This window comes from Oncorhynchus mykiss, chromosome 30 (assembly GCF_013265735.2).
Source record: "Oncorhynchus mykiss isolate Arlee chromosome 30, USDA_OmykA_1.1, whole genome shotgun sequence".
Lineage (NCBI taxonomy): Eukaryota > Metazoa > Chordata > Actinopteri > Salmoniformes > Salmonidae > Oncorhynchus > Oncorhynchus mykiss.
Window position 1 is genome coordinate 4,917,793 of NC_050570.1, and position 25,331 is coordinate 4,943,123.

At 46.1% G+C, this 25,331-nt stretch overlaps 1 protein-coding gene across 6 annotated transcripts in view; it reads left to right on the forward strand.

The window, feature by feature from the left end:
• The window catches only part of LOC110521175 (protein phosphatase 1 regulatory subunit 12A), a 61,508-nt gene that overhangs the window by 31,175 nt on the left and 5,002 nt on the right, over window positions 1-25,331 (forward strand). The window contains exons 8-22 of one of the 6 annotated variants that reach the window (XM_036969365.1): window positions 817-1,130; window positions 1,618-1,727; window positions 2,004-2,246; window positions 3,827-3,909; window positions 4,193-4,279; window positions 4,629-4,721; window positions 5,408-5,506; window positions 6,135-6,225; window positions 6,464-6,634; window positions 15,670-15,861; window positions 16,394-16,476; window positions 16,857-16,923; window positions 20,377-20,472; window positions 22,779-22,829; window positions 23,127-23,177. In XM_036969365.1, the coding sequence (XP_036825260.1) occupies window positions 817-1,130; window positions 1,618-1,727; window positions 2,004-2,246; window positions 3,827-3,909; window positions 4,193-4,279; window positions 4,629-4,721; window positions 5,408-5,506; window positions 6,135-6,225; window positions 6,464-6,634; window positions 15,670-15,861; window positions 16,394-16,476; window positions 16,857-16,923; window positions 20,377-20,472; window positions 22,779-22,829; window positions 23,127-23,177 (1,831 nt within the window). Of the gene's footprint in view, window positions 1-816; window positions 1,131-1,617; window positions 1,728-2,003; window positions 2,247-3,826; window positions 3,910-4,192; window positions 4,280-4,628; window positions 4,722-5,407; window positions 5,507-6,134; window positions 6,226-6,463; window positions 6,635-15,669; window positions 15,862-16,393; window positions 16,477-16,856; window positions 16,924-20,376; window positions 20,482-22,778; window positions 22,830-23,126; window positions 23,178-25,331 lie in introns of all 6 variants that reach the window. The other 5 variants (XM_036969366.1, XM_036969364.1, XM_036969368.1 and 2 more) reach the window with 5 other exon arrangements.

Sequence of the window (25,331 nt, forward strand, 5' to 3'; positions counted from 1 at the left end):
TGTTTTACTGGCCTGAGTCACTGAATCAGTCCTTTGTGTTTTACTGACCTGAATCACTGAATCAGTCCTTTGTGTTTTACTGACCTGAATCACTGAATCAGTCCTTTGTGTTTTACTGACCTGAGTCACTGAATCAGTCCTTTGTGTTTTACTGTTTGTATTTCACCAGTGTCAGCTGCCTTGCAAGCTAGTCACTCCATCCTCACACTAGTCCTCTAGTCACGCCCTCCTCTAGTCACTCCATCCTCACACTGCCACAGGAGTGATATGGATGGAGGAGGAGAACCAACCTAGTTACGCCCTCCCCTAGTCACGCCCTCCCCTAGCCACGCCCTCTGCTAGTCACACCCTCTTCTAGTCACGCCCTCCCCTAGTCACCCCCTCCTCTAGTCACGCTCTCCTCTAGTCACGCCCTCCTCTAGTCAAACCCTCCTCTAGTCACACCCTCCTCTAGTCAAACCCTCCTCTAGTCACACCCTCCTCTAGTCAAACCCTCCCCTAGTCACACCCTCCTCTAGTCACGCCCTCCTCTAGTCACGCCCTCCTCACACTGGGTTGGTTTTCCAGATGTTTGTTGCTATGACGATGTATGTTTGGAAACCTACATCAAAGAGATATTTTCTAGATTGTTGTTGTTACACATCTGTTAAATGTTGGTCCAGTTTTCAGCCCAGATTCAGACACAGTCGACATCCTACTTTGTTTTTGCCCACACACACACTCTGGTTTGCTGCACCCTGAGTGATCGCCCTCACTGATTGCCTCCTGCATGCCTACCTGTCATCCTATCCCCGCCCCCCTGCCCCTCCCCTGCAGGACCTCAATCTCTCGTATGAGCAGCAGAGAGAAGATCTGCCTCCACGAGAGAGAGAAGCACCCTCCCCCTGCCCTGACCAGCAGCCCAGCCGAAGAAGAAGAAGAGGAGGGAGGACAAGGCCTGCCTGGGACTCAGGGACCGGGCCTGCCTGGGACTCAGGGACCGGGCCTGCCTGGGACTCAGGGACCGGGCCAGCCTGGGACGCAGGGACCGGGCCAGCCTGGGACGCAGGGGACACAGGGACAGGGCAAGGCCTCCAGCAGCTCCAGTTCAGAAGAGGAGGACGACGAATCTGAGAGTGATGCTGAATCAGGTAAGAGACTGAGTTTACTTCCCAAGTGGCCCCCTATTCCCTATATAGTGCACTACTTTTGACCAGGGCCCTGAGGGACACTCTGAAGATTTATAATACACCGTTTTTTTTTGGGGGGGGGGGGGTCGATTCAGGAAGTAAACTGAAATTCCAATTCTCGCTTATTATCTCCAACCATTCGAAGAAACGGCAGTTATTCTTTAATGGTATTGGTTCCGTACACCAATACTTCGGGGCGACAGGGTAGCCTAGTGGTTAGAGCGTTGGACTAGTAACCTGAAGGTTGCAAGTTCAAACCCCCAAGCTGACAAGCTACAAATCTGTCGTTATGCTGTTCCTAGGCCGTCATTGAAAATAAGAATTTGTTCTTTTAACTAACTTGCCAAGTTAAATAAAGGTAAAAAAAATAAAATGTTCTGGTACAGATGCTGTTGTTTTCATGGTCCCAGTCACATGGACTGACTGATCGGTTGTGTTGTTGTTGCAGAGAAAGCCAAAAACCGAGAGATCATCAACAACTTGAACAACAAATGCAACAGCTCCTCCACCCACGCTACCTCCACGGCAACCAGCACTTCAGGAGACCCGGCCAAAAAGGTACGACACAGATTTTCTATTGCAGTTTTGAACAACAACAACATTCTCTTTAGGAGATTGTAGCTCCTCATAATGGAATCGACTAAGACAGGTTTTAAACAAGCTCAGATTAACAACCTCTCTCTGCTATTGAATTCTGCTTGACCTGTGAACTCCTGAGAAATTGCCTTTAATATCGCTCTGGGAAGGCTGTTGATTTGAGTCTATTTGATTCCTCGCACCCAAAGTGATGAGATTACTCAAAGTTAACTCTCTTTCTCTATGTTGTGTAAGTAGCAGGACCCAGGGAAGCCCCCAGCCCCCGAAGTGGCCCCTAGCTCGGCCCCTGGCGCGGCCCCCGGCTCCTGGAGGACCTCTCTTCGTAAGGCAGGCAGCTCTGTGACCCTGGGTCCTTCAGGGGCCAACGACCCCAGCCAGGAGTCCACCCGCGGGGCCCCTGAGTCTGGCCTGGGCATAGGGATGACCCGCTCTGCCTCCAGCCCACGCCTCAGCTCCAACAACACCACCACAGACACCAAGGTAGAGAAATCATTGTTATTGATGTCATTGACTTTGTTTACATGTTAAAACTAGTTGTATATCCTTGATTCCTCACATCTTCTGTCCTCGTTTCCTTCTCTTGAGAAGTAGGAAAGGAAAGAGGACATGGGGAATCAAGGAAAGACAACTGAGATTCACCAATAGGCTCAAAGAATGCCCACTCAGCAACCTCCAGTACACTACTGTCCTCTTAGACTGGACCAACTACATCACTACTGTACTCTTAGACTGGACCAACTACATCAGTACTGCCCTCTTAGACTGGACCATCTACATCACTACTGTCCTCTTAGACTGGACCATCTACATCACTACTGTCCTCTTAGACTGGACCAACTACATCACTACTGTCCTCTTAGACTGAACCAACTACATCAGTACTGTCCTCTTAGACTGGACCAACTACATCACTACTGTCCTCTTAGACTGGACCAACTACATCACTACTGTCCTCTTAGACTGGACCAACTACATCAGCACCTCTAATACACTACTGTCCTCTTAGACTGGACCAACTACATCACTACTGTCCTCTTAGACTGGACCAACTACATCAGTACTGCCCTCTTAGACTGGACCAACTACATCACTACTGTCCTCTTAGACTGGACCATCTACATCACTACTGTCCTCTTAGACTGGACCAACTACATCACTACTGTCCTCTTAGACTGGACCAACTACATCAGTACTGCCCTCTTAGACTGGACCAACTACATCACTACTGTCCTCTTAGACTGGACCAACTACATCACTACTGTCCTCTTAGACTGAACCAACTACATCAGTACTGCCCTCTTAGACTGGACCAACTACATCACTACTGTCCTCGTAGACTGGACCAACTACATCAGCACCTCTAATACACTACTGTCCTCTTAGACTGGACCAACTACATCACTACTGTCCTCTTAGACTGAACCAACTACATCAGTACTGTCCTCTTAGACTGGACCAACTACATCACTACTGTCCTCTTAGACTGGACCAACTACATCACTACTGTCCTCTTAGACTGGATCAACTACATCAGCACCTCTAATACACCACTGTACTCTTAGACTTGACCAACTACATCAGCACCTCTAATACACTACTGTACTCTTAGACTGGACCAACTATATCACTACTATCCTCTTAGACTGGACCAACTACATCACCACCTCTAATACACTACTGCCCTCTTAGACTGGACCAACTACATCACTACTGTCCTCTTAGACTTGACCAACTACATCAGCACCTCTAATACACTACTGTACTCTTAGACTGGACCATCTACATCACTACTGTCCTCTTAGACTGGACCAACTATATCACTACTATCCTCTTAGACTGGACCAACTACATCACCACCTCTAATACACTACTGTCCTCTTAGACTGGACCACCTACATCCCTACTGTCCTCTTAGACTGGACCAACTACATCAGTACTGTCCTCTTAGACTGGACCAACTACATCAGTACTGTCCTCTTAGACTGGACCAACTACATCAGCACCTCTAATACACTACTGCCCTCTTAGACTGGACCAACTACATAGCCTTGTACTTTCAGGAACCCAGGACTGCCAGAGTGAACCCCAGTCCAACCAGACGTCTCTTCAGTATGCCAGACACCAACCCAGAGGGCACTAGCAGGTGGGCTCAGCTTGCCTCACAAGATGCTGTCACGTACCACAGTATGGAGTGGCAGTGAAAGGCTGCTCATCAGCTTCACTGTGTGTCTGTGTGAGGAAAGATAAACCGGTTTTGAGCTTCACTGCTTCACCACCATTCTTCTCTCTCTCTCTCTCTCTCTCTCTCTCTCTCTCTCTCTCTCTCTCTCTCTCTCTCTCTCTCTCTCTCTCTCTCTCTTCTCTCACATCCACCCTCCCCCGCCTCTCTCCCTCACACCCCACCCTCCCCCGCCTCTCTCCCTCAGCTGGCTGAGTCGTAGCTCCTCTTACACCCGACGCCTCAATAGTACTGGAAGTGATCTTAGTAGCTCCACTCCCTCCTTGCCTCTCAGGTATGTCCTACAGCCTTGGCTCTACTCATTGGTGTGTTGTCCACTCTTAGGACTTCTGGTTGGATGTGGTCTCTCCTCCATACACTCTTATTCTGTGTTCAATATTACACTGCTGGATGCGTTGTCTCTGAGTATATTGTCTCTGAGTATATTGTCTCTGAGTATATTGTCTTTATTTAACCAGCTTGTCCCATTATTCGTCCTCGTCAGGCTTCCAAACTGATTCAACTGTGAAAAAGTAGTGGACCTCTGTTTACATGGGAGACCTTGCCATAGACACTGTTTATGTGGCTGTGGTAGAGAATATGCTGTAGATATGATGGTCAATAGGTCTGGTTGGTATTCCCAGCTCATCCTATGGACACAAACCGGATGACCCCACGGGGACAGGAAGTAGCTCCTCTGTTGGACTCAGTCGACTCAACATCCTGGTGGCCCAGAGGTGGGTGTGTCTGATAATGGCACGGTCCTTAATTCCTTTTAGAGCAAACGACACAGCAGCCCTGCCACTTGGTTTGCTGTAAAGCTTAGGTGTGGGGCTGGAGAAATGTAACCACTCTCAAAGTCATAGTTATGGATGCAAGGACTAAATATGTATTCCTCTCTATCTACCCTCTCTCTCTCTCTCTCTCTCTCTCCTCTACCCTCTCTCTCTCCTCTCTACCCTCGCTCTCTCCTCTCTACCCTCGCTCTCTCTCTCCTCTACTCCTGTCTGTCTCCTCTCTACCCTGTCTCTCTACCCTGTCTCTCTACCCTGTCTCTCTACCCTGTCTCTCTACCCTGTCTCTCTACCCTGTCTCTCTACCCTGTCTCTCTACCCTTTCTCTCTACCCTTTCTCTCTCCACCCTTTCTCTCTCCTCTCTACCCTCGCTCTCTCCTCTCTACCCTCGCTCTCTCTCTCCTCTACCCTGTCTCTCTCCCCTCAATCTCTCTCTCTCTTCTCTACCATCTCTCTCTCTCCTCTCTACCCCCTGTCTGTCTCCTCCCCCTGTCTGTCTCCTCTGCCCTCTCTCTCTCCTCTCAACCCCCTGTCTGTCTCCTCTGCCCTCTCTCTCTCCTCCCCCTGTCTGTCTCCTCTCTACCCCCCCCTCTTATCTATCTCTCCCCTCTCTCTCCCTCTATTTCAGACTGGCTCAGGAGCAGGCAGAGAAGAAGGAGAAGGAGCAGGGTTCTGTCACCACCACGACCGGCGGGGGCAGCGATCTGGAGACCAAGCAGAGGCGCAAGTGAGTCTTTCTCACCATGACGACAACGATGTTTCAACGATGTTCCAGCGTTTAGAGTTTACAGAGCCTATTTGTTTTCTAGATGTTTGAACTTTCACCTTTAAACACAGTGGTGTGCCGAGGGTGTGAGGCTGCAGTTGTAGTTGAGTGTTGTTGAATGTGATTAAATGTAGTTGAAAGTTATGTGCCAGAGTGGTGTAGTGGTCTACTAAGCGGACTCTGGATCATGCACAGCCTCCTGGGATAATGATCTGTGACCTTTCAATTCTGTCAATTCCCCTCTTACCTTTCTCCCCTCTCACCTTTTTCCCCTCTCACCTTTCTCCCCCCTCTTACCTTTCTCCCCTCTCACCTTTCTCCCCCCTCTTACCTTTCTCCTTATCTTTGTCCTTGTTTTCTTTCCTGCTGTCTATGTTATCTATGTAGCTAAATATTAGTTAAATGTAGGCAACTGTTGTTAAATATAGTTCCATGTAGTTATATCATTTGTGTTCCCTGGTCCAAGTCCTACCTGACCCCAGTGCCTGATGTCTAAATGGTGCCTGATGTCTAAATGGTGCCTGATGTCTAAATCATTTTATGATAATGTTATGGGTAATAAATAATGTTTTGTGTTTCCCTGATCCAGGTCCTACTTGACCCCGGTACGTGATGAGGAGGCTGAGGCTCAGAGGAAGGCTCGCTCCAGACACGCCAGACAGTCACGGCGATCCACTCAGGTCAGATATATCCAGACAGGAGATGCACAGCATTTCCTTCTCTCCTTCATCTGATCTGAGGAATCAATGAGCTTCCTTTCACCATATTGTCTTCACCTGATAAGTCTTCTCCAATCAGTGAAGGAGAGAAGAGATTTCAAACGCAAATGACATGGAACGATCCAGTAGATTGGCAGGCATTGTGATTTGTCTGTCTGACAAGGACATGACTAAAACCTTGGGTCTGTTGTCCAATCAGGGGGTGACGCTCACAGACCTGAAGGAAGCTGAGAAGACAATGAAGACCGCACAGACGGACGAAGGGAGAGACAAGACAATGAAGACCGCACAGACGGACAAAGAGAGAGACAAGACAAGGAAAGAGGAGGAGGAGAAGGAAGAGGCCAATAAGAAGAAAGCAGAAGAGGGGGTGAGAGCAGTATTTAACCCCTACACCCTACACCCTGCACCCTAGAGCAGCTGTATTTAACCCCTACACACTACACCCTACACACTACACCCTACACACTACACCCTGCACCCTAGAGCAGCTGTATTTTACCCCTACACCCTAGAGCAGCTGTATTTAACCCCTACACCCTAGAGCAGCTGTATTTAACCCCTACACACTACACCCTACACACTACACCCTACACACTACACCCTGCACCCTAGAGCAGCTGTATTTAACCCCTGCACCCTAGAGCAGCTGTATTTAACCCCTACACCCTACACCCTGGAGCAGCTGTATTTAACCCCTGCACCCTACACCCTACACCAGCTGTATTTAACCCCTACACACTACACCAGCTGTATTTAACCCCTACACCCTACACCAGCTGTATTTAACCCCTACACCCTACACCAGCTGTATTTAACCCCTACACACTACACCAGCTGTATTTAACCCCTACACCCTACACCAGCTGTATTTAACCCCTACACCCTACACCAGCTGTATTTAACCCCTACACACTACACCCTACACCAGCTGTATTTAACCCCTACACACTACACCCTACACCAGCTGTATTTAACCCCTACACCCTACACCAGCTGTATTTAACCCCTACACACTACACCAGCTGTATTTAACCCCTACACCCTACACCCTACACCAGCTGTATTTAACCCCTACACACTACACCCTACACCAGCTGTATTTAACCCCTACACACTACACCCTACACCAGCTGTATTTAACCCCTACACCCTACACCAGCTGTATTTAACCCCTACACCCTACACCAGCTGTATTTAACCCCTACACACTACACCCTACACCAGCTGTATTTAACCCCTACACACTACACCAGCTGTATTTAACCCCTACACACTACACCCTACACCAGCTGTATTTAACCCCTACACCCTACACCAGCTGTATTTAACCCCTACACCAGCTGTATTTAACCCCTACACCAGCTGTATTTAACCCCTACACCCTACACCAGCTGTATTTAACCCCTACACCCTACACCAGCTGTATTTAACCCCTACACCCTACACCAGCTGTATTTAACCCCTACACCCTACACCCTACACCAGCTGTATTTAACCCCTACACACTACACCAGCTGTATTTAACCCCTACACCCTACACCAGCTGTATTTAACCCCTACACCCTACACACTACACCAGCTGTATTTAACCCCTACACACTACACCAGCTGTATTTAACCCCTACACACTACACCCTACACCAGCTGTATTTAATCCCTACACACTACACCCTACACCAGCTGTATTTAACCCCTACACACTACGCCCTACACCAGCTGTATTTAACCCCTACACACTACACCAGCTGTATTTAACCCCTACACACTACACCAGCTGTATTTAACCCCTACACACTACACACTACACCCTACACCAGCTGTATTTAACCCCTACACCCTACACCAGCTGTATTTACCCCCTACACCATACACCCTACACCAGCTGTATTTACCCCCTACACCATACACCCTACACCAGCTGTATTTAACCCCTACACACTACACCCTACACCAGCTGTATTTAACCCCTACACCCTACACCAGCTGTATTTAACCCCTACACACTACACCCTACACCAGCTGTATTTAACCCCTACACCCTACACCAGCTGTATTTAACCCCTACACCATACACCCTACACCAGCTGTATTTAACCCCTACACACTACACCCTACACCAGCTGTATTTAACCCCTACACCCTACACCAGCTGTATTTAACCCCTACACCCTACACACTACACCAGCTGTATTTAACCCCTACACCAGCTGTATTTAACCCCTACACCAGCTGTATTTAACCCCTACACCCTACACCAGCTGTATTTAACCCCTACACACTACACCAGCTGTATTTAACCCCTACACCCTACACACTACACCAGCTGTATTTAACCCCTACACCCTACACCAGCTGTATTTAACCCCTACACACTACACCAGCTGTATTTAACACCTACACACTACACCCTACACCAGCTGTATTTAACCCCTACACCCTACACCAGCTGTATTTAACCCCTACACACTACACCCTACACCAGCTGTATTTAACCCCTACACACTACACCCTACACCAGCTGTATTTAACCCCTACACACTACACCCTACACCAGCTGTATTTAACCCCTACACACTACACCCTACACCAGCTGTATTTAACCCCTACACCCTACACCAGCTGTATTTAACCCCTACACCCTACACCAGCTGTATTTAACCCCTACACACTACACCCTACACCAGCTGTATTTAACCCCTACACACTACACCCTACACCAGCTGTATTTAACCCCTACACACTACACCCTACACCAGCTGTATTTAACCCCTACACACTACACCCTACACCAGCTGTATTTAACCCCTACACCCTACACCAGCTGTATTTAACCCCTACACTCTACACCAGCTGTATTTAACCCCTACACCCTACACCAGCTGTATTTAACCCCTACACCCTACACCAGCTGTATTTAACCCCTACACCAGCTGTATTTAACCCCTACACCCTACACCAGCTGTATTTAACCCCTACACCCTACACCAGCTGTATTTAACCCCTACACCCTACACCCTACACCCTACACCAGCTGTATTTAACCCCTACACACTACACCAGCTGTATTTAACCCCTACACACTACACCAGCTGTATTTAACCCCTACACCAGCTGTATTTAACCCCTACACCCTACACCAGCTGTATTTAACCCCTACACACTACACCCTACACCAGCTGTATTTAACCCCTACACACTACACCAGCTGTATTTAACCCCTACACACTACACCAGCTGTATTTAACCCCTACACACTACACCAGCTGTATTTAACCCCTACACACTACACCCTACACCAGCTGTATTTAACCCCTACACACTACACCCTACACCAGCTGTATTTAACCCCTACACACTACACCAGCTGTATTTAACCCCTACACCATACACCCTACACCAGCTGTATTTAACCCCTACACACTACACCCTACACCAGCTGTATTTAACCCCTACACACTACACCAGCTGTATTTAACCCCTACACCCTACACCCTACACCAGCTGTATTTAACCCCTACACACTACACCAGCTGTATTTAACCCCTACACACTACACCAGCTGTATTTAACCCCTACACACTACACCCTACACCAGCTGTATTTAACCCCTACACCCTACACCAGCTGTATTTAACCCCTACACACTACACCAGCTGTATTTAACCCCTACACACTACACCAGCTGTATTTAACCCCTACACCCTACACCAGCTGTATTTAACCCCTACACACTACACCCTACACCAGCTGTATTTAACCCCTACACCAGCTGTATTTAACCCCTACACACTACACCCTACACCAGCTGTATTTAACCCCTACACCATACACACTACACCAGCTGTATTTAACCCCTACACACTACACCCTACACCAGCTGTATTTAACCCCTACACACTACACCCTACACCAGCTGTATTTAACCCCTACACCCTACACCAGCTGTATTTAACCCCTACACCCTACACCCTACACCAGCTGTATTTAACCCCTACACCAGCTGTATTTAACCCCTACACCCTACACCCTACACCAGCTGTATTTAACCCCTACACCCTACACACTACACACTACACCAGCTGTATTTAACCCCTACACACTACACCAGCTGTATTTAACCCCTACACACTACACACTACACCAGCTGTATTTAACCCCTACACCAGCTGTATTTAACCCCTACACCCTACACACTACACACTACTCCAGCTGTATTTAACCCCTACACCCTACACCCTACACCAGCTGTATTTAACCCCTACACCCTACACACTACACCCTACACCAGCTGTATTTAACCACTACACACTACACCAGCTGTATTTAACCCCTACACCCTACACACTACACCAGCTGTATTTAACCCTTACACCCTACACCCTACACCAGCTGTATTTAACCACTACACCCTACACCAGCTGTATTTAACCCCTACACCCTACACCAGCTGTATTTAACCCCTACACCATACACCCTACACCAGCTGTATTTAACCACTACACACTACACCAGCTGTATTTAACCCCTACACCCTACACACTACACCAGCTGTATTTAACCCGTACACCCTACACCCTACACCAGCTGTATTTAACCACTACACCCTACACCAGCTGTATTTAACCCCTACACCCTACACACTACACCCTACACCAGCTGTATTTAACCCCTACACCATACACCCTACACCCTACACCAGCTGTATTTAACCCCTACAGGCTACACACTACACCAGCTGTATTTAACCCCTACACACTACACCCTACACACTACACCAGCTGTATTTAACCCCTACACTCTACACCCTACACCCTACACCAGCTGTATTTAACCCCTACACACTACACCCTACACCAGCTGTATTTAACCCCTACACACTACACCCTACACCAGCTGTATTTAACCCCTACACCCTACACCAGCTGTATTTAACCCCTACACACTACACCCTACACCAGCTGTATTTAACCCCTACACCCTACACCAGCTGTATTTAACCCCTACACCATACACCCTACACCCTACACCCTACACCAGCTGTATTTAACCACTACACACTACACCAGCTGTATTTAACCCCTACACCCTACACCAGCTGTATTTAACCCCTACACCCTACACCCTACACCAGCTGTATTTAACCCCTACACACTACACCCTACACCAGCTGTATTTAACCCCTACACCCTACACCAGCTGTATTTAACCCCTACACACTACACCCTACACCAGCTGTATTTAACCCCTACACCCTACACCAGCTGTATTTAACCCCTACACCATACACCCTACACCAGCTGTATTTAACCCCTACACACTACACCCTACACCAGCTGTATTTAACCCCTACACCCTACACCAGCTGTATTTAACCCCTACACCAGCTGTATTTAACCCCTACACCAGCTGTATTTAACCCCTACACCCTACACCAGCTGTATTTAACCCCTACACACTACACCAGCTGTATTTAACCCCTACACCCTACACACTACACCAGCTGTATTTAACCCCTACACCCTACACCAGCTGTATTTAACCCCTACACACTACACCAGCTGTATTTAACACCTACACACTACACCCTACACCAGCTGTATTTAACCCCTACACCCTACACCAGCTGTATTTAACCCCTACACACTACACCCTACACCAGCTGTATTTAACCCCTAGACACTACACCCTACACCAGCTGTATTTAACCCCTACACACTACACCCTACACCAGCTGTATTTAACCCCTACACACTACACCCTACACCAGCTGTATTTAACCCCTACACCCTACACCAGCTGTATTTAACCCCTACACCCTACACCAGCTGTATTTAACCCCTACACCCTACACCCTACACCAGCTGTATTTAACCCCTACACCCTACACCAGCTGTATTTAACCCCTACACCAGCTGTATTTAACCCCTACACCCTACACCAGCTGTATTTAACCCCTACACCCTACACCAGCTGTATTTAACCCCTACACCCTACACCCTACACCCTACACCAGCTGTATTTAACCCCTACACACTACACCAGCTGTATTTAACCCCTACACCCTACACCAGCTGTATTTAACCCCTACACACTACACCCTACACCAGCTGTATTTAACCCCTACACACTACACCCTACACCAGCTGTATTTAACCCCTACACACTACACCAGCTGTATTTAACCCCTACACACTACACCAGCTGTATTTAACCCCTACACACTACACCCTACACCAGCTGTATTTAACCCCTACACACTACACCCTACACCAGCTGTATTTAACCCCTACACACTACACCAGCTGTATTTAACCCCTACACCATACACCCTACACCAGCTGTATTTAACCCCTACACACTACACCCTACACCAGCTGTATTTAACCCCTACACCCTACACCAGCTGTATTTAACCCCTACACCCTACACCAGCTGTATTTAACCCCTACACACTACACCAGCTGTATTTAACCCCTACACCCTACACACTACACCAGCTGTATTTAACCCCTACACCCTACACCAGCTGTATTTAACCCCTACACACTACACCAGCTGTATTTAACCCCTACACACTACACCAGCTGTATTTAACCCCTACACCCTACACCAGCTGTATTTAACCCCTACACACTACACCAGCTGTATTTAACCCCTACACCCTACACACTACACCAGCTGTATTTAACCCCTACACCCTACACCAGCTGTATTTAACCCCTACACCCTACACCAGCTGTATTTAACCCCTACACCCTACACACTACACCCTACACCAGCTGTATTTAACCCCTACACCATACACCCTACACCCTACACCAGCTGTATTTAAGCCCTACAGGCTACACACTACACCAGCTGTATTTAACCCCTACACACTACACCCTACACACTACACCAGCTGTATTTAACCCCTACACTCTACACCCTACACCCTACACCAGCTGTATTTAACCCCTACACACTACACCCTACACCAGCTGTATTTAACCCCTACACACTACACCCTACACCAGCTGTATTTAACCCCTACACCCTACACCAGCTGTATTTAACCCCTACACACTACACCCTACACCAGCTGTATTTAACCCCTACACCCTACACCAGCTGTATTTAACCCCTACACCATACACCCTACACCCTACACCCTACACCAGCTGTATTTAACCACTACACACTACACCAGCTGTATTTAACCCCTACACCCTACACCAGCTGTATTTAACCCCTACACCCTACACCCTACACCAGCTGTATTTAACCCCTACAGGCTACACACTACACCAGCTGTATTTAACCCCTACACCCTACACCCTACACCAGCTGTATTTAACCCCTACACACTACACCCTACACACTACACCAGCTGTATTTAACCCCTACACTCTACACCCTACACCAGCTGTATTTAACCCCTACACTCTACACCCTACACCAGCTGTATTTAACCCCATACACACTACACCCTACACCAGCTGTATTTAACCCCTACACACTACACCCTACACCAGCTGTATTTAACCCCTACACCCTACACCAGCTGTATTTAACCCCTACACCCTACACCAGCTGTATTTAACCCCTACACCCTACACCAGCTGTATTTAACCCCTACACACTACACCCTACACCAGCTGTATTTAACCCCTACACCCTACACCAGCTGTATTTAACCCCTACACACTACACACTACACCAGCTGTATTTAACCCGTACACCCTACACACTACACCAGCTGTATTTAACCCCTACACCCTAGAGCAGCTGTATTAAACCCCTACACTCTACACCCTACACCAGCTGTATTTAACCCCTACACCCTACACACTACACCCTACACCAGCTGTATTTAACCCCTACACCCTACACCAGCTGTATTTAACCCCTACACACTACACCCTACACCAGCTGTATTTAACCCCTACACACTACACCCTACACCAGCTGTATTCAACCCCTACACTCTACACCAGCTGTATTTAACCCCTACACACTACACCAGCTGTATTTAACCCCTACACCCTACACCAGCTGTATTTAACCCCTACACCCTACACCAGCTGTATTTAACCCCTACACACTACACCCTACACCAGCTGTATTTAACCCCTACACACTACACCCTACACCAGCTGTATTTAACCCCTACACCCTACACCAGCTGTATTTAACCCCTACACCCTACACCAGCTGTATTTAACCCCTACACACTAAACCCTACACCAGCTGTATTTAACCCCTACACACTACACCCTACACCAGCTGTATTTAACCCCTACACACTACACACTACACCAGCTGTATTTAACCCCTACACCAGCTGTATTTAACCCCTACACCCTACACCAGCTGTATTTAACCCCTACACCCTACACCAGCTGTATTTAACCCCTACACACTACACCCTACACCAGCTGTATTTAACCCCTACACCCTACACCAGCTGTATTTAACCCCTACACACTACACCCTACACCCTACACCAGCTGTATTTAACCCCTACACACTACACACTACACCAGCTGTATTTAACCCCTACACCCTACACCAGCTGTATTTAACCCCTACACCCTACACCAGCTGTATTTAACCCCTACACCCTACACCAGCTGTATTTAACCCCTACACCCTACACCAGCTGTATTTAACCCCTACACCCTACACCAGCTGTATTTAACCCCTACACACTACACCCTACACCAGCTGTATTTAACCCCTACACACTACACCCTACACCAGCTGTATTTAACCCCTACACCCTACACCAGCTGTATTTAACCCCTACACACTACACCCTACACCAGCTGTATTTAACCCCTACACACTACACCCTACACCCTACACCAGCTGTATTTAACCCCTACACACTACACACTACATCAGCTGTATTTAACCCCTACACCCTACACCAGCTGTATTTAACCCCTACACCCTACACCAGCTGTATTTAACCCCTACACCCTACACCAGCTGTATTTAACCCCTACACACTACACCCTACACCAGCTGTATTTAACCCCTACACCCTACACCAGCTGTATTTACACCCTACACCCTACACCAGCTGTATTTAACCCCTACACCCTACACACTACACCCTACACCAGCTGTATTTAACCCCTACACCCTTCACCAGCTGTATTTAACCCCTACACCCTACACCAGCTGTATTTAACCCCTACACCCTACACCCTACACCAGCTGTATTTAACCCCTACACCCTAGATCCTACACCAGCTGTATTTAACCCTTACACCCTAGATCAACGGTATTACATCAGAGGATTGGTATAAGCAATATAGCTACACTTCTTATAAGGGGATGTACAACATCCAGGGACATCAGTATGATGTATGTATGCTGGATAACGCATTTCCTAAAGATGATAACTGTCTTCAGGAAGTAAGCTGGAGGTCCCGTATCGCCAGCCTGCAGAAGTCTGACCTCTTGGGGCTGACTCAACCGGCCGGTACCCTTCGTCCCCAGACCTCCGGCCAGGAGAGGAGTGCAGAAGGGGAGAGTGAGAGTGACCGTATCGCCAGGGAGAGACGGAGAGCCCGAGCCAGGAGGAGAGCTCAGAGGGCTGGAGATGTGAGTGCATTTGTAACCTGTCGTAGTCATGCTTATAACCCTATCAAACCCTTGCTCATAAATGCATTATAGCCTGTCGTAGTCATGCTTATAACCCTATAAAACCCTTGCTCATAAATGCATTATAGCCTGTCGTAGTCATGCTTATAACCCTATAAAACCCTTGCTCATAAATGCATTATACCCTGTCGTAGTCATGCTTATAACCCTATAAAACCCTTGCTCATAAATGCATTATAGCCTGTCATAGTCATGCATTATAACCTGTCAAAAGCACTGCTAAGAAGGATGACATTGACATCACATAATGAGGGCTGTAGATGTGAGTGCATGAGCTAGTCCTGGTTATAACCTTTCATAAGGACGGCGTAGACATTATAACGTGTACTGTTTGTAACCTGTCACAAGGATGACATTGACATCCATAATGAGTGCACGGTGGGCTAGTCCTGGTTATACGGTTAATAACCTGCCGTAATAAGGACATTGCCATCCATAATGTATTGACCTAGTGATCTCTGTGGTCCTGTAGAGTGATGACAACGAGCCCAGTGGAGAGGAGGGGTTGGGAGGCAGTGGGCAGGATCCACAGACAGACAGGCACTCCAGCACCAGGTATGGATCTGACCTTTAGCCTTTGACTTGTTTAGTCTGGCTCCTGATTATCTCATAGTAGTGAGTATTATCTCTGACCCCTGTGGAGTCATTATAATATCTCTGACCTCTGAGGAGTCATTATAGTATCTCTGACCTCTGAGGAGTCATTATAATATCTCCGACCTCTGAGGAGTCATTATTGTATCTCCGACCTCTGAGGAGTCATTATTGTATCTCCGACCTCTGAGGAGTCATTATTGTATCTCTGACCTCTGAGGAGTCATTATTGTATCTCTGACCTCTGAGGAGTCATTATTGTATCTCCGACCTCTGAGGAGTCATTATAATATCTCTGACCTCTGAGGAGTCATGATATCTCTGCTCCCTGCTCTCTTCAGGTCCGACGTGTCATGTAACGACTGTATCGACAGAGGAGGCGGCTCTGAAACTAAGGATTACAAGAAGGTAAAGATAGTTTGAATGATTTGAAAAAGAGGCTAGTCAATATTAGAGGGTCTAGAAGAGTTTCAGCACTCTCTTACAGGCGATCATTCGCTTAACTAACCCTCCCTCTCTCTCTATGCAATTCAATAAATGCTTTCTCTCATCTGGTGTAAAAAAATTTATGCATGCACGACTAACCAGGACTTACTGGTTGGATAAAAGCATCTGCTAAATGGTATACAGTTGAAGTCGGAAGTTTATATACCCTTAGGTTGGAGTCATTAAAACTCGTTTTTCAACCACTCCACAAATTTCTTGTTAACAAACTATAGTTTTGGCAAGTCAGTTAGGACATCTACTTTGTGCATGACACAAGTCATTTTTCCAACTATTGTTTACAGACAGATTATTTCACTTATAATTCACTGTATCACAATTCCAGTGGGTCAGAAGTTTACATACACTAAGTTGACTGTGCCTTTAAACAGCTTGAAAAATTCCAGAAAATGTTGTTATGGCTTTAGAAGCTTCTGATAGGCTAATTGACATAATTTGAGTCAATTGGAGGTGTACCTGTGGATGTATTTCAAGGTCTACCTTCAGACTCAGTGCCTCTTTGCTTGACTTCATAGGAAAATATAAAGAAATCAGCCAAGACCTCAGAACAAAAAAAATGGGAGATCTCCACAAGTTTGGTTCATCCTTGGGAGCAATTTCCAAATGCCTGAAGGTACCATGTTCATATGTACAAACAACAGTACGCAAGTATAAACACCATGGGACCACGCAGCTGTCATACCACTCAGGAAGGAGATGCGTCTCTCTCCTAGAGATGATCGTACTTTGGTGCAAAAAGTGCACATCAATCCCAGAACAACAGCAAAGGATCCTGTGAAGATGCTGGAGGAAACAGGTACAAAGGTATCTATATCCACAGTAAAACGAGTCCTATATCGACAGAACCTGAAAAGCCGCTCAGCAAGGAAGAAGCCACTGCTCCAAAACCGCCATTAAAAAGCCAGACTACGGTTTGCAACTGCACATGCGGACAAAGATCGTACTTTTTGGAGAAATGTCCTCTGGTCTGATGAAACAACAGTAGAACTGTTTGGCCATAATGACCATTGTTATGTTTGGAGGAAAAAGGGGGCAGAAGAACACCGTCCCAACCGTGAAGCACGGGGGTGGCAGCATCATGTTGTGGGTGTGCTTTGCTGCAGGAGGGACTGGTGCACTTCACAAAATAGATGGCATCATGAGGAATGAAAGTTATGTGGATATAACGAAACCACATCTCAAGACATCAGTCAGGAAGTTAAAGCTTGATCACAAATGGGTCTTCCAAATGAACAATGACCCCAAGCATACTTGCAAAATGGCTTAAGGACAACAAAGTCAAGGTATTGGAGTCACAAAGCCCTGACCTCAATCCTATTGAAAATTTGTTGGCAGAACTGAAAAAGCGTGTGCGAGCAAGGAGACCTACAAACCTGACTCAGTTATACCAGCTCTGTCAGGAGGAATGGGCCAAAATTCACCTAACTTATTGTTGGAAGCTTGTGGAAGGCTACCCGAAACGTTTGACCCAAGTTAAACAATTTAAAGGCAATGCTACCAAATACTAATTGAGTGTATGTAAACTTCTGACCCACTGAGAATGTGATGAAATAAATAAATAACTGAAATAAATAATTATCTCTACTATTATTCTGACATTTCACATTCTTAAAATAAAGTGGTGATCCTAACTGACCTAAAACAGGGAATTTGTACTAGGATTAAATGTCAGGAATTGTAAAAAATGTTAAATGTATTTGGCGAAAGTGAGGTAAACTTGCGACTTCAACTGTATACAGTGAAAATAATAAAACGCAACAATGTTAACGGTTTTACTGAGATACAGTTCATATAAGGAAAATCAGTCAATTGAAATACATTTATTAGGCCTTAATCTATGAATTTACATGACCGGGCAGAGGTGTAACCAGGGGAGGGCCTGGGAGAGCATCGGCCCATCCTCTTGGGTGCCAGGCCCACCCACTGGGGAGACAGGCCAATCAGAATGAGTTTTTCCCCACAAAAGGGCTTAATCACAGACAGAAATACACCTCAGTTTCATCAGCTGTCTGGGTGGCTGGTCTCAGACGATTCCTCAGGTAAAGGAGATGGATATCGAGGTCCTGGGTTGCCGTGGTTACACGTGATCTGCGGTTGTGAGGCCGGTTGATGTACTGCCAAATTCTCTAAAAGGACGTTGGAGTTGGTTTATGGTAGAGAAATGAAAATTCCATTCTCTGGCAACAGCTCTTTACACGCTCCCTCAACTTGAGACATCTGTGGCATTGTGTTGTGTGACAAAACTGTACATGTTAAGAGTGGCCTTTTATTGTCCCCAGCACAAGGTGCACCTGTGTAATGATCATGCTGTTTAATCAGCTTCTTGTTATACCACACCTGTCAGGTGGATGGATTATCTTGGGAAAGGAGAAACGTTCACTAACAGGGATGTAAACAAATTTTGTGTACAACATTGGAGAGAAATAAGATTTTTATTTGTCTGGAAAATTTCTGGGATCTTTTATTTCAGCTCATGAAACATGGGACCAACACTTTACATGTTGAGTCTATTTTTGTTAAGTTTATATATGTGTGTATGTAATATATATATATTTATATATGTGTGTGTATATATATATATATATATATATATATATATATATATATATATATATATATATATATATATATATATATATATATATATATATATATATATATATATATATATATATATAATGTATACATATACACATATATATACACATATATATATTTATTTATTTATTTATATATATATTTGTGTATGTAATATATATATATATATTTATATATGTGTATATATATATTTATTTATATATGTGTATATATGTGTATATATATTTATTTATATGTGTGTATATATATTTATTTATATATGTGTATATATTTATTTATATATGTGTATATATATATGTATTTATATATGTGTATATGTATTTATTTATATATGTGTATATATGTATTTATTTATATATCTGTATATATATATTTATTTATATATGTGTATATATATATATTTATTTATATATGTGTATATATATTTTTATTTATATATGTGTGTATATATATATATATATATATATATATATATTTATATATGTGTGTGTATATATATATTTATTTATATGTGTATATATATATTTATATATGTGTGTATGTATATATATATATTTATATATATATGTGTGTGTATGTATGTATATATATTTATATATGTGTATATATATATATATATATATTTGTGTATTTATGTTTTTGTTTAGTTTATATATTAGTGTATATATATATATTTATATATTTGTGTATGTAATATATATATATATATATAGTGAAATTGTTCCAATTAAGTTCAATAATAATGTCTTTCTGTCCCAGCTGTTTGAGGTGGTGTCCAGGGAGAATGGTCAGCTCCAGTCTCAGCTGCAGGACACCCAGAGGACCATCTCTCAGACGAGACTGGACCTGGACAAGGTTACCCAGGTCACACACACTAATCTCTCATGGACAGACTAGTAAACAGAAACGGTACAGTTTGTCTCCCTCCTACTGCTGTCACGGTACAGCAGGAGGAGCGAGATAAACGGTACCGTAGTTCTGTCACGGTACAGCAGGAGGAGGAGGGAGATAAACGGTACCGTAGTTCTGTCACAGTACAAATCAAATCAAATCAAATTTTATTTGTCACATACACATGGTTAGCAGATGTTAGTGCGAGTGTAGCGAAATGCTTGTGCTTCTAGTTCCGACAATGCAGTAATAACAAGTAATCTAACTAACAATTCCAAAACTACTGTCTTGTACACAGTGTAAGGGGATAAAGAATATGTACATAAGGATATATGAATGAGTGATGGTACAGAGCAGCATAGGCAAGATACAGTAGATGGTATTGAGTACAGTATGTACAAATGAGATGAGTATGTAAACAAAGTGGCATAGTATAGTATAAAGTGGCTAGTGATACATGTATTACATAAGGATACCGTCGATGATATAGAGTACAGTATATACGTATGCATATGAGATGAATAATGTAGGGTAAGTAACATTTATATAAGGTAGCATTGTTTAATATAAGGTAGCATTGTTTAAGTACAGCAGGAGGAGGGAGATAAACGGTACCGTAGTTCTGTCACGGTACAGCAGGAGGAGGAGGGAGATAAACGGTACCTTAGTTCTGTCACGGTACAGCAGGAGGAGGGAGATAAACGGTACCGTAGTTCTGTCACGGTACAGCAGGAGGAGGAGGGAGATAAACGGTACCGTAGTTCTGTCACGGTACAGCAGGAGGAGGAGGGAGATAAATGGTTCCGTAGTTCTGTCACGGTGCAGGAGGAGGAGGGAGATAAACGGTACCGTAGTTCTGTCACGGTACAGCAGGAGGAGGAGGGAGATAAACGGTACCGTAGTTCTGTCACGGTACAGCAGGAGGAGGAGGGAGATAAACGGTACCGTAGTTCTGTCACGGTACAGCAGGAGGAGGGAGATAAACGGTACCTTAGTTCTGTCACGGTACAGCAGGAGGAGGAGGGAGATAAACGGTACCGTAGTTCTGTCACGGTACAGCAGGAGGAGGAGGGAGATAAACGGTACCGTAGTTCTGTCACGGTACAGCAGGAGGAGGAGGGAGATAAACGGTACCGTAGTTCTGTCACGGTACAGCAGGAGGAGGAGGGAGATAAACGGTACCGTAGTTCTGTCACGGTACAGCAGGAGGAGGAGGGAGATAAACGGTACCGTAGTTCTGTCACGGTACATCAGGAGGAGGGAGATAAACGGTACCGTAGTTCTGTCACGGTACAGCAGGAGGAGGAGGGAGTTAAACGGTACCGTAGTTCTGTCACGGTACAGCAGGAGGAGGGAGATAAATGGTACCGTAGTTCTGTCACGGTACATCAGGAGGAGGGAGATAAACGGTACCGTAGTTCTGTCACGGTACAGCAGGAGGAGGAGGGAGTTAAACGGTACCTTAGTTCTGTCACGGTACAGCAGGAGGAGGGAGATAAACGGTACCGTAGTTCTGTCACGGTACAGCAGGAGGAGGAGGGAGATAAACGGTACCGTTGTTCTGTCACGGTACAGCAGGAGGAGGAGGGAGATAAACGGTACCGTAGTTCTGTCACGGTACAGCAGGAGGAGGAGGGAGATAAACGGTACCGTAGTTCTGTCACGGTACAGCAGGAGGAGGAGGGAGATAAACGGTACCGTAGTTCTGTCACGGTACAGCAGGAGGAGGAGGGAGATAAACGGTACCGTAGTTCTGTCACGGTACAGCAGGAGGAGGAGGGAGATAAATGGTTCCGTAGTTCTGTCACGGTGCAGGAGGAGGAGGGAGATAAACGGTACCGTAGTTCTGTCACGGTACAGCAGGAGGAGGAGGGAGATAAATGGTTCCGTAGTTCTGTCACAGTGCAGGAGGAGGAGGGAGATAAACGGTACCGTAGTTCTGTCACGGTGCAGGAGGAGGAGGGAGATAAACGGTACCGTAGTTCTGTCACGGTACAGCAGGAGGAGGAGGGAGATAAATGGTTCCGTAGTTCTGTCACGGTACAGCAGGAGGAGGGAGATAAATGGTACCGTAGTTCTGTCAGCTAAAATGTCATATTTTCTGATGGCTTAGTATTTGACCATCTGTTCTACAATACATCTTATGGCTTAGTCACCAAAATTATACATTTCATAATGGCCATGATAAGCAGACTTCTGCAGCCTCTCAATTTCTATTTAACTGCTTACTGTTGACATTTAAATGACTTTGTGTGTGTGTGATCCTACAGAGACAAGAGCGGTTCAGTGATTGTTCAGCCATGCTCGAGCTAGAGAAGAAGGTAAGTCTCTCCTCTTCCTCTCTTCTGTGTGTGACTTGGCTTGTGTTGTGTTATATATACAGAAACTAGTACACTATCTAGTGTCAAACACCTGATGCTGTGCCTGGCCTCACGACTGACTGCCTCTACTGCTGCCTGACCCTCCTCTCGCTCTCTCTCTGTCTCTCTCGCTCTCTCTGTCTCTCTCTGTCTCTCTGTTTCTCTCGCTCTCTCTCTCTCTCTCTGTCTCTCTGTTTCTCTCGCTCTGTCTCTGGCTCTCTCTCTCTGTCTTTTTCTCTCTCTCCTCTCTCGCATCAGGAGCGACGGATGTTGGAGCGGCGTGTGGCTGAGCTGGAGGAGGAGTTGAAGGTGAAAAGAGAGAACATGATCACACCTGGGTTCAAATAGTATATGAAATCTTTCAAATACGTTAGCTGGGCCCAAACCCCGGTCACCTGGCACTCCAGGCAGGCTAAAGCAAATGCTGAAAGTCCTTACTCCACACAGACTCTCTGCCTGAACCCAGGTTTTACTCCACACAGACTCTCTGGTTGAACCCAGGTTATACTCTCTGGTTGAACCCAGGTTATACTCCACACAGACTCTCTGGTTGAACCCTGGTTATACTCCACACAGACTCTCTGGTTGAACCCAGGTTATACTCCACACAGACTCTCTGGTTGAACCCAGGTTTTACTCCACACAGACTCTCTGGTTGAACCCTGGTTATACTCCACACAGACTCTCTGGTTGAACCCTGGTTATACTCCACACAGACTCTCTGGTTGAACCCAGGTTTTACTCCACACAGACTCTCTGGTTGAACCCAGGTTATACTCCACACAGACTCTCTGCCTGAACCCAGGTTTTACTCCACACAGACTCTCTGGTTGAACCCAGGTTATACTCCACACAGACTCTCTGGTTGAACCCAGGTTATACTCCACACAGACTCTCTGCCTGAACCCAGGTTTTACTCCACACAGACTCTCTGGTTGAACCCAGGTTATACTCTCTGGTTGAACCCAGGTTATACTCCACACAGACTCTCTGGTTGAACCCAGGTTATACTCCACACAGACTCTCTGCCTGAACCCAGGTTTTACTCCACACAGACTCTCTGGTTGAACCCAGGTTATACTCCACACAGACTCTCTGGTTGAACCCAGGTTATACTCCACACAGACTCTCTGCCTGAACCCAGGTTTTACTCCACACAGACTCTCTGGTTGAACCCAGGTTATACTCCACACAGACTCTCTGGTTGAACCCAGGTTATACTCCACACAGACTCTCTGGTTGAACCCAGGTTATACTCCACACAGACTCTCTGGTTGAACCCAGGTTATACTCCACACAGACTCTCTGGTTGAACCCAGGTTTTACTCCACACAGACTCTCTGGTTGAACCCAGGTTATACTCCACACAGACTCTCTGGTTGAACCCAGGTTTTACTCCACACAGACTCTCTGCCTGAACCCAGGTTATACTCCACACAGACTCTCTGGTTGAACCCAGGTTTTACTCCACACAGACTCTCTGGTTGAACCCAGGTTTTACTCCACACAGACTCTCTGCCTGAACCCAGGTTATACTCCACACAGACTCTCTGGTTGAACCCAGGTTTTACTCCACACAGACTCTCTGGTTGAACCCAGGTTATACTCCACACAGACTCTCTGGTTGAACCCAGGTTATACTCCACACAGACTCTCTGCCTGAACCCAGGTTTTACTCCACACAGACTCTCTGCCTGAACCCAGGTTATACTCCACACAGACTCTCTGGTTGAACCCTGGTTTTACTCCACACAGACTCTCTGGTTGAACCCAGGTTATACTCCACACAGACTCTCTGCCTGAACCCAGGTTTTACTCCACACAGACTCTCTGGTTGAACCCAGGTTATACTCCACACAGACTCTCTGGTTGAACCCAGGTTATACTCCTTACAGACTCTCTGCCTGAACCCAGGGTATACTCCACACATACTCTCTGCCTGAACCCAGGTTATACTCCACACAGACTCTCTGGTTGAACCCAGGTTATACTCCACACAGACTCTCTGGTTGAACCCAGGTTATTCTCCACACAGACTCTCTGCCTGAACCCAGGTTATACTCCACACAGACTCTCTGCCTGAACCCAGGTTATACTCCACACATACTCTCTGGTTGAACCCAGGTTATACTCCACACAGACTCTCTGGTTGAACCCAGGTTATACTCCACACAGACTCTCTGCCTGAACCCAGGTTATACTCCACACAGACTCTCTGGTTGAACCCAGGTTATACTCCACACAGACTCTCTGCCTGAACCCAGGTTATACTCCACACAGACTCTCTGCCTGAACCCAGGTTATACTCCACACAGACTCTCTGGTTGAACCCAGGTTATACTCCACACAGACTCTCTGGTTGAACCCAGGTTATACTCCACACAGACTCTCTGCCTGAACCCAGGTTATACTCCACACAGACTCTCTGCCTGAACCCAGGTTATACTCCACACAGACTCTCTG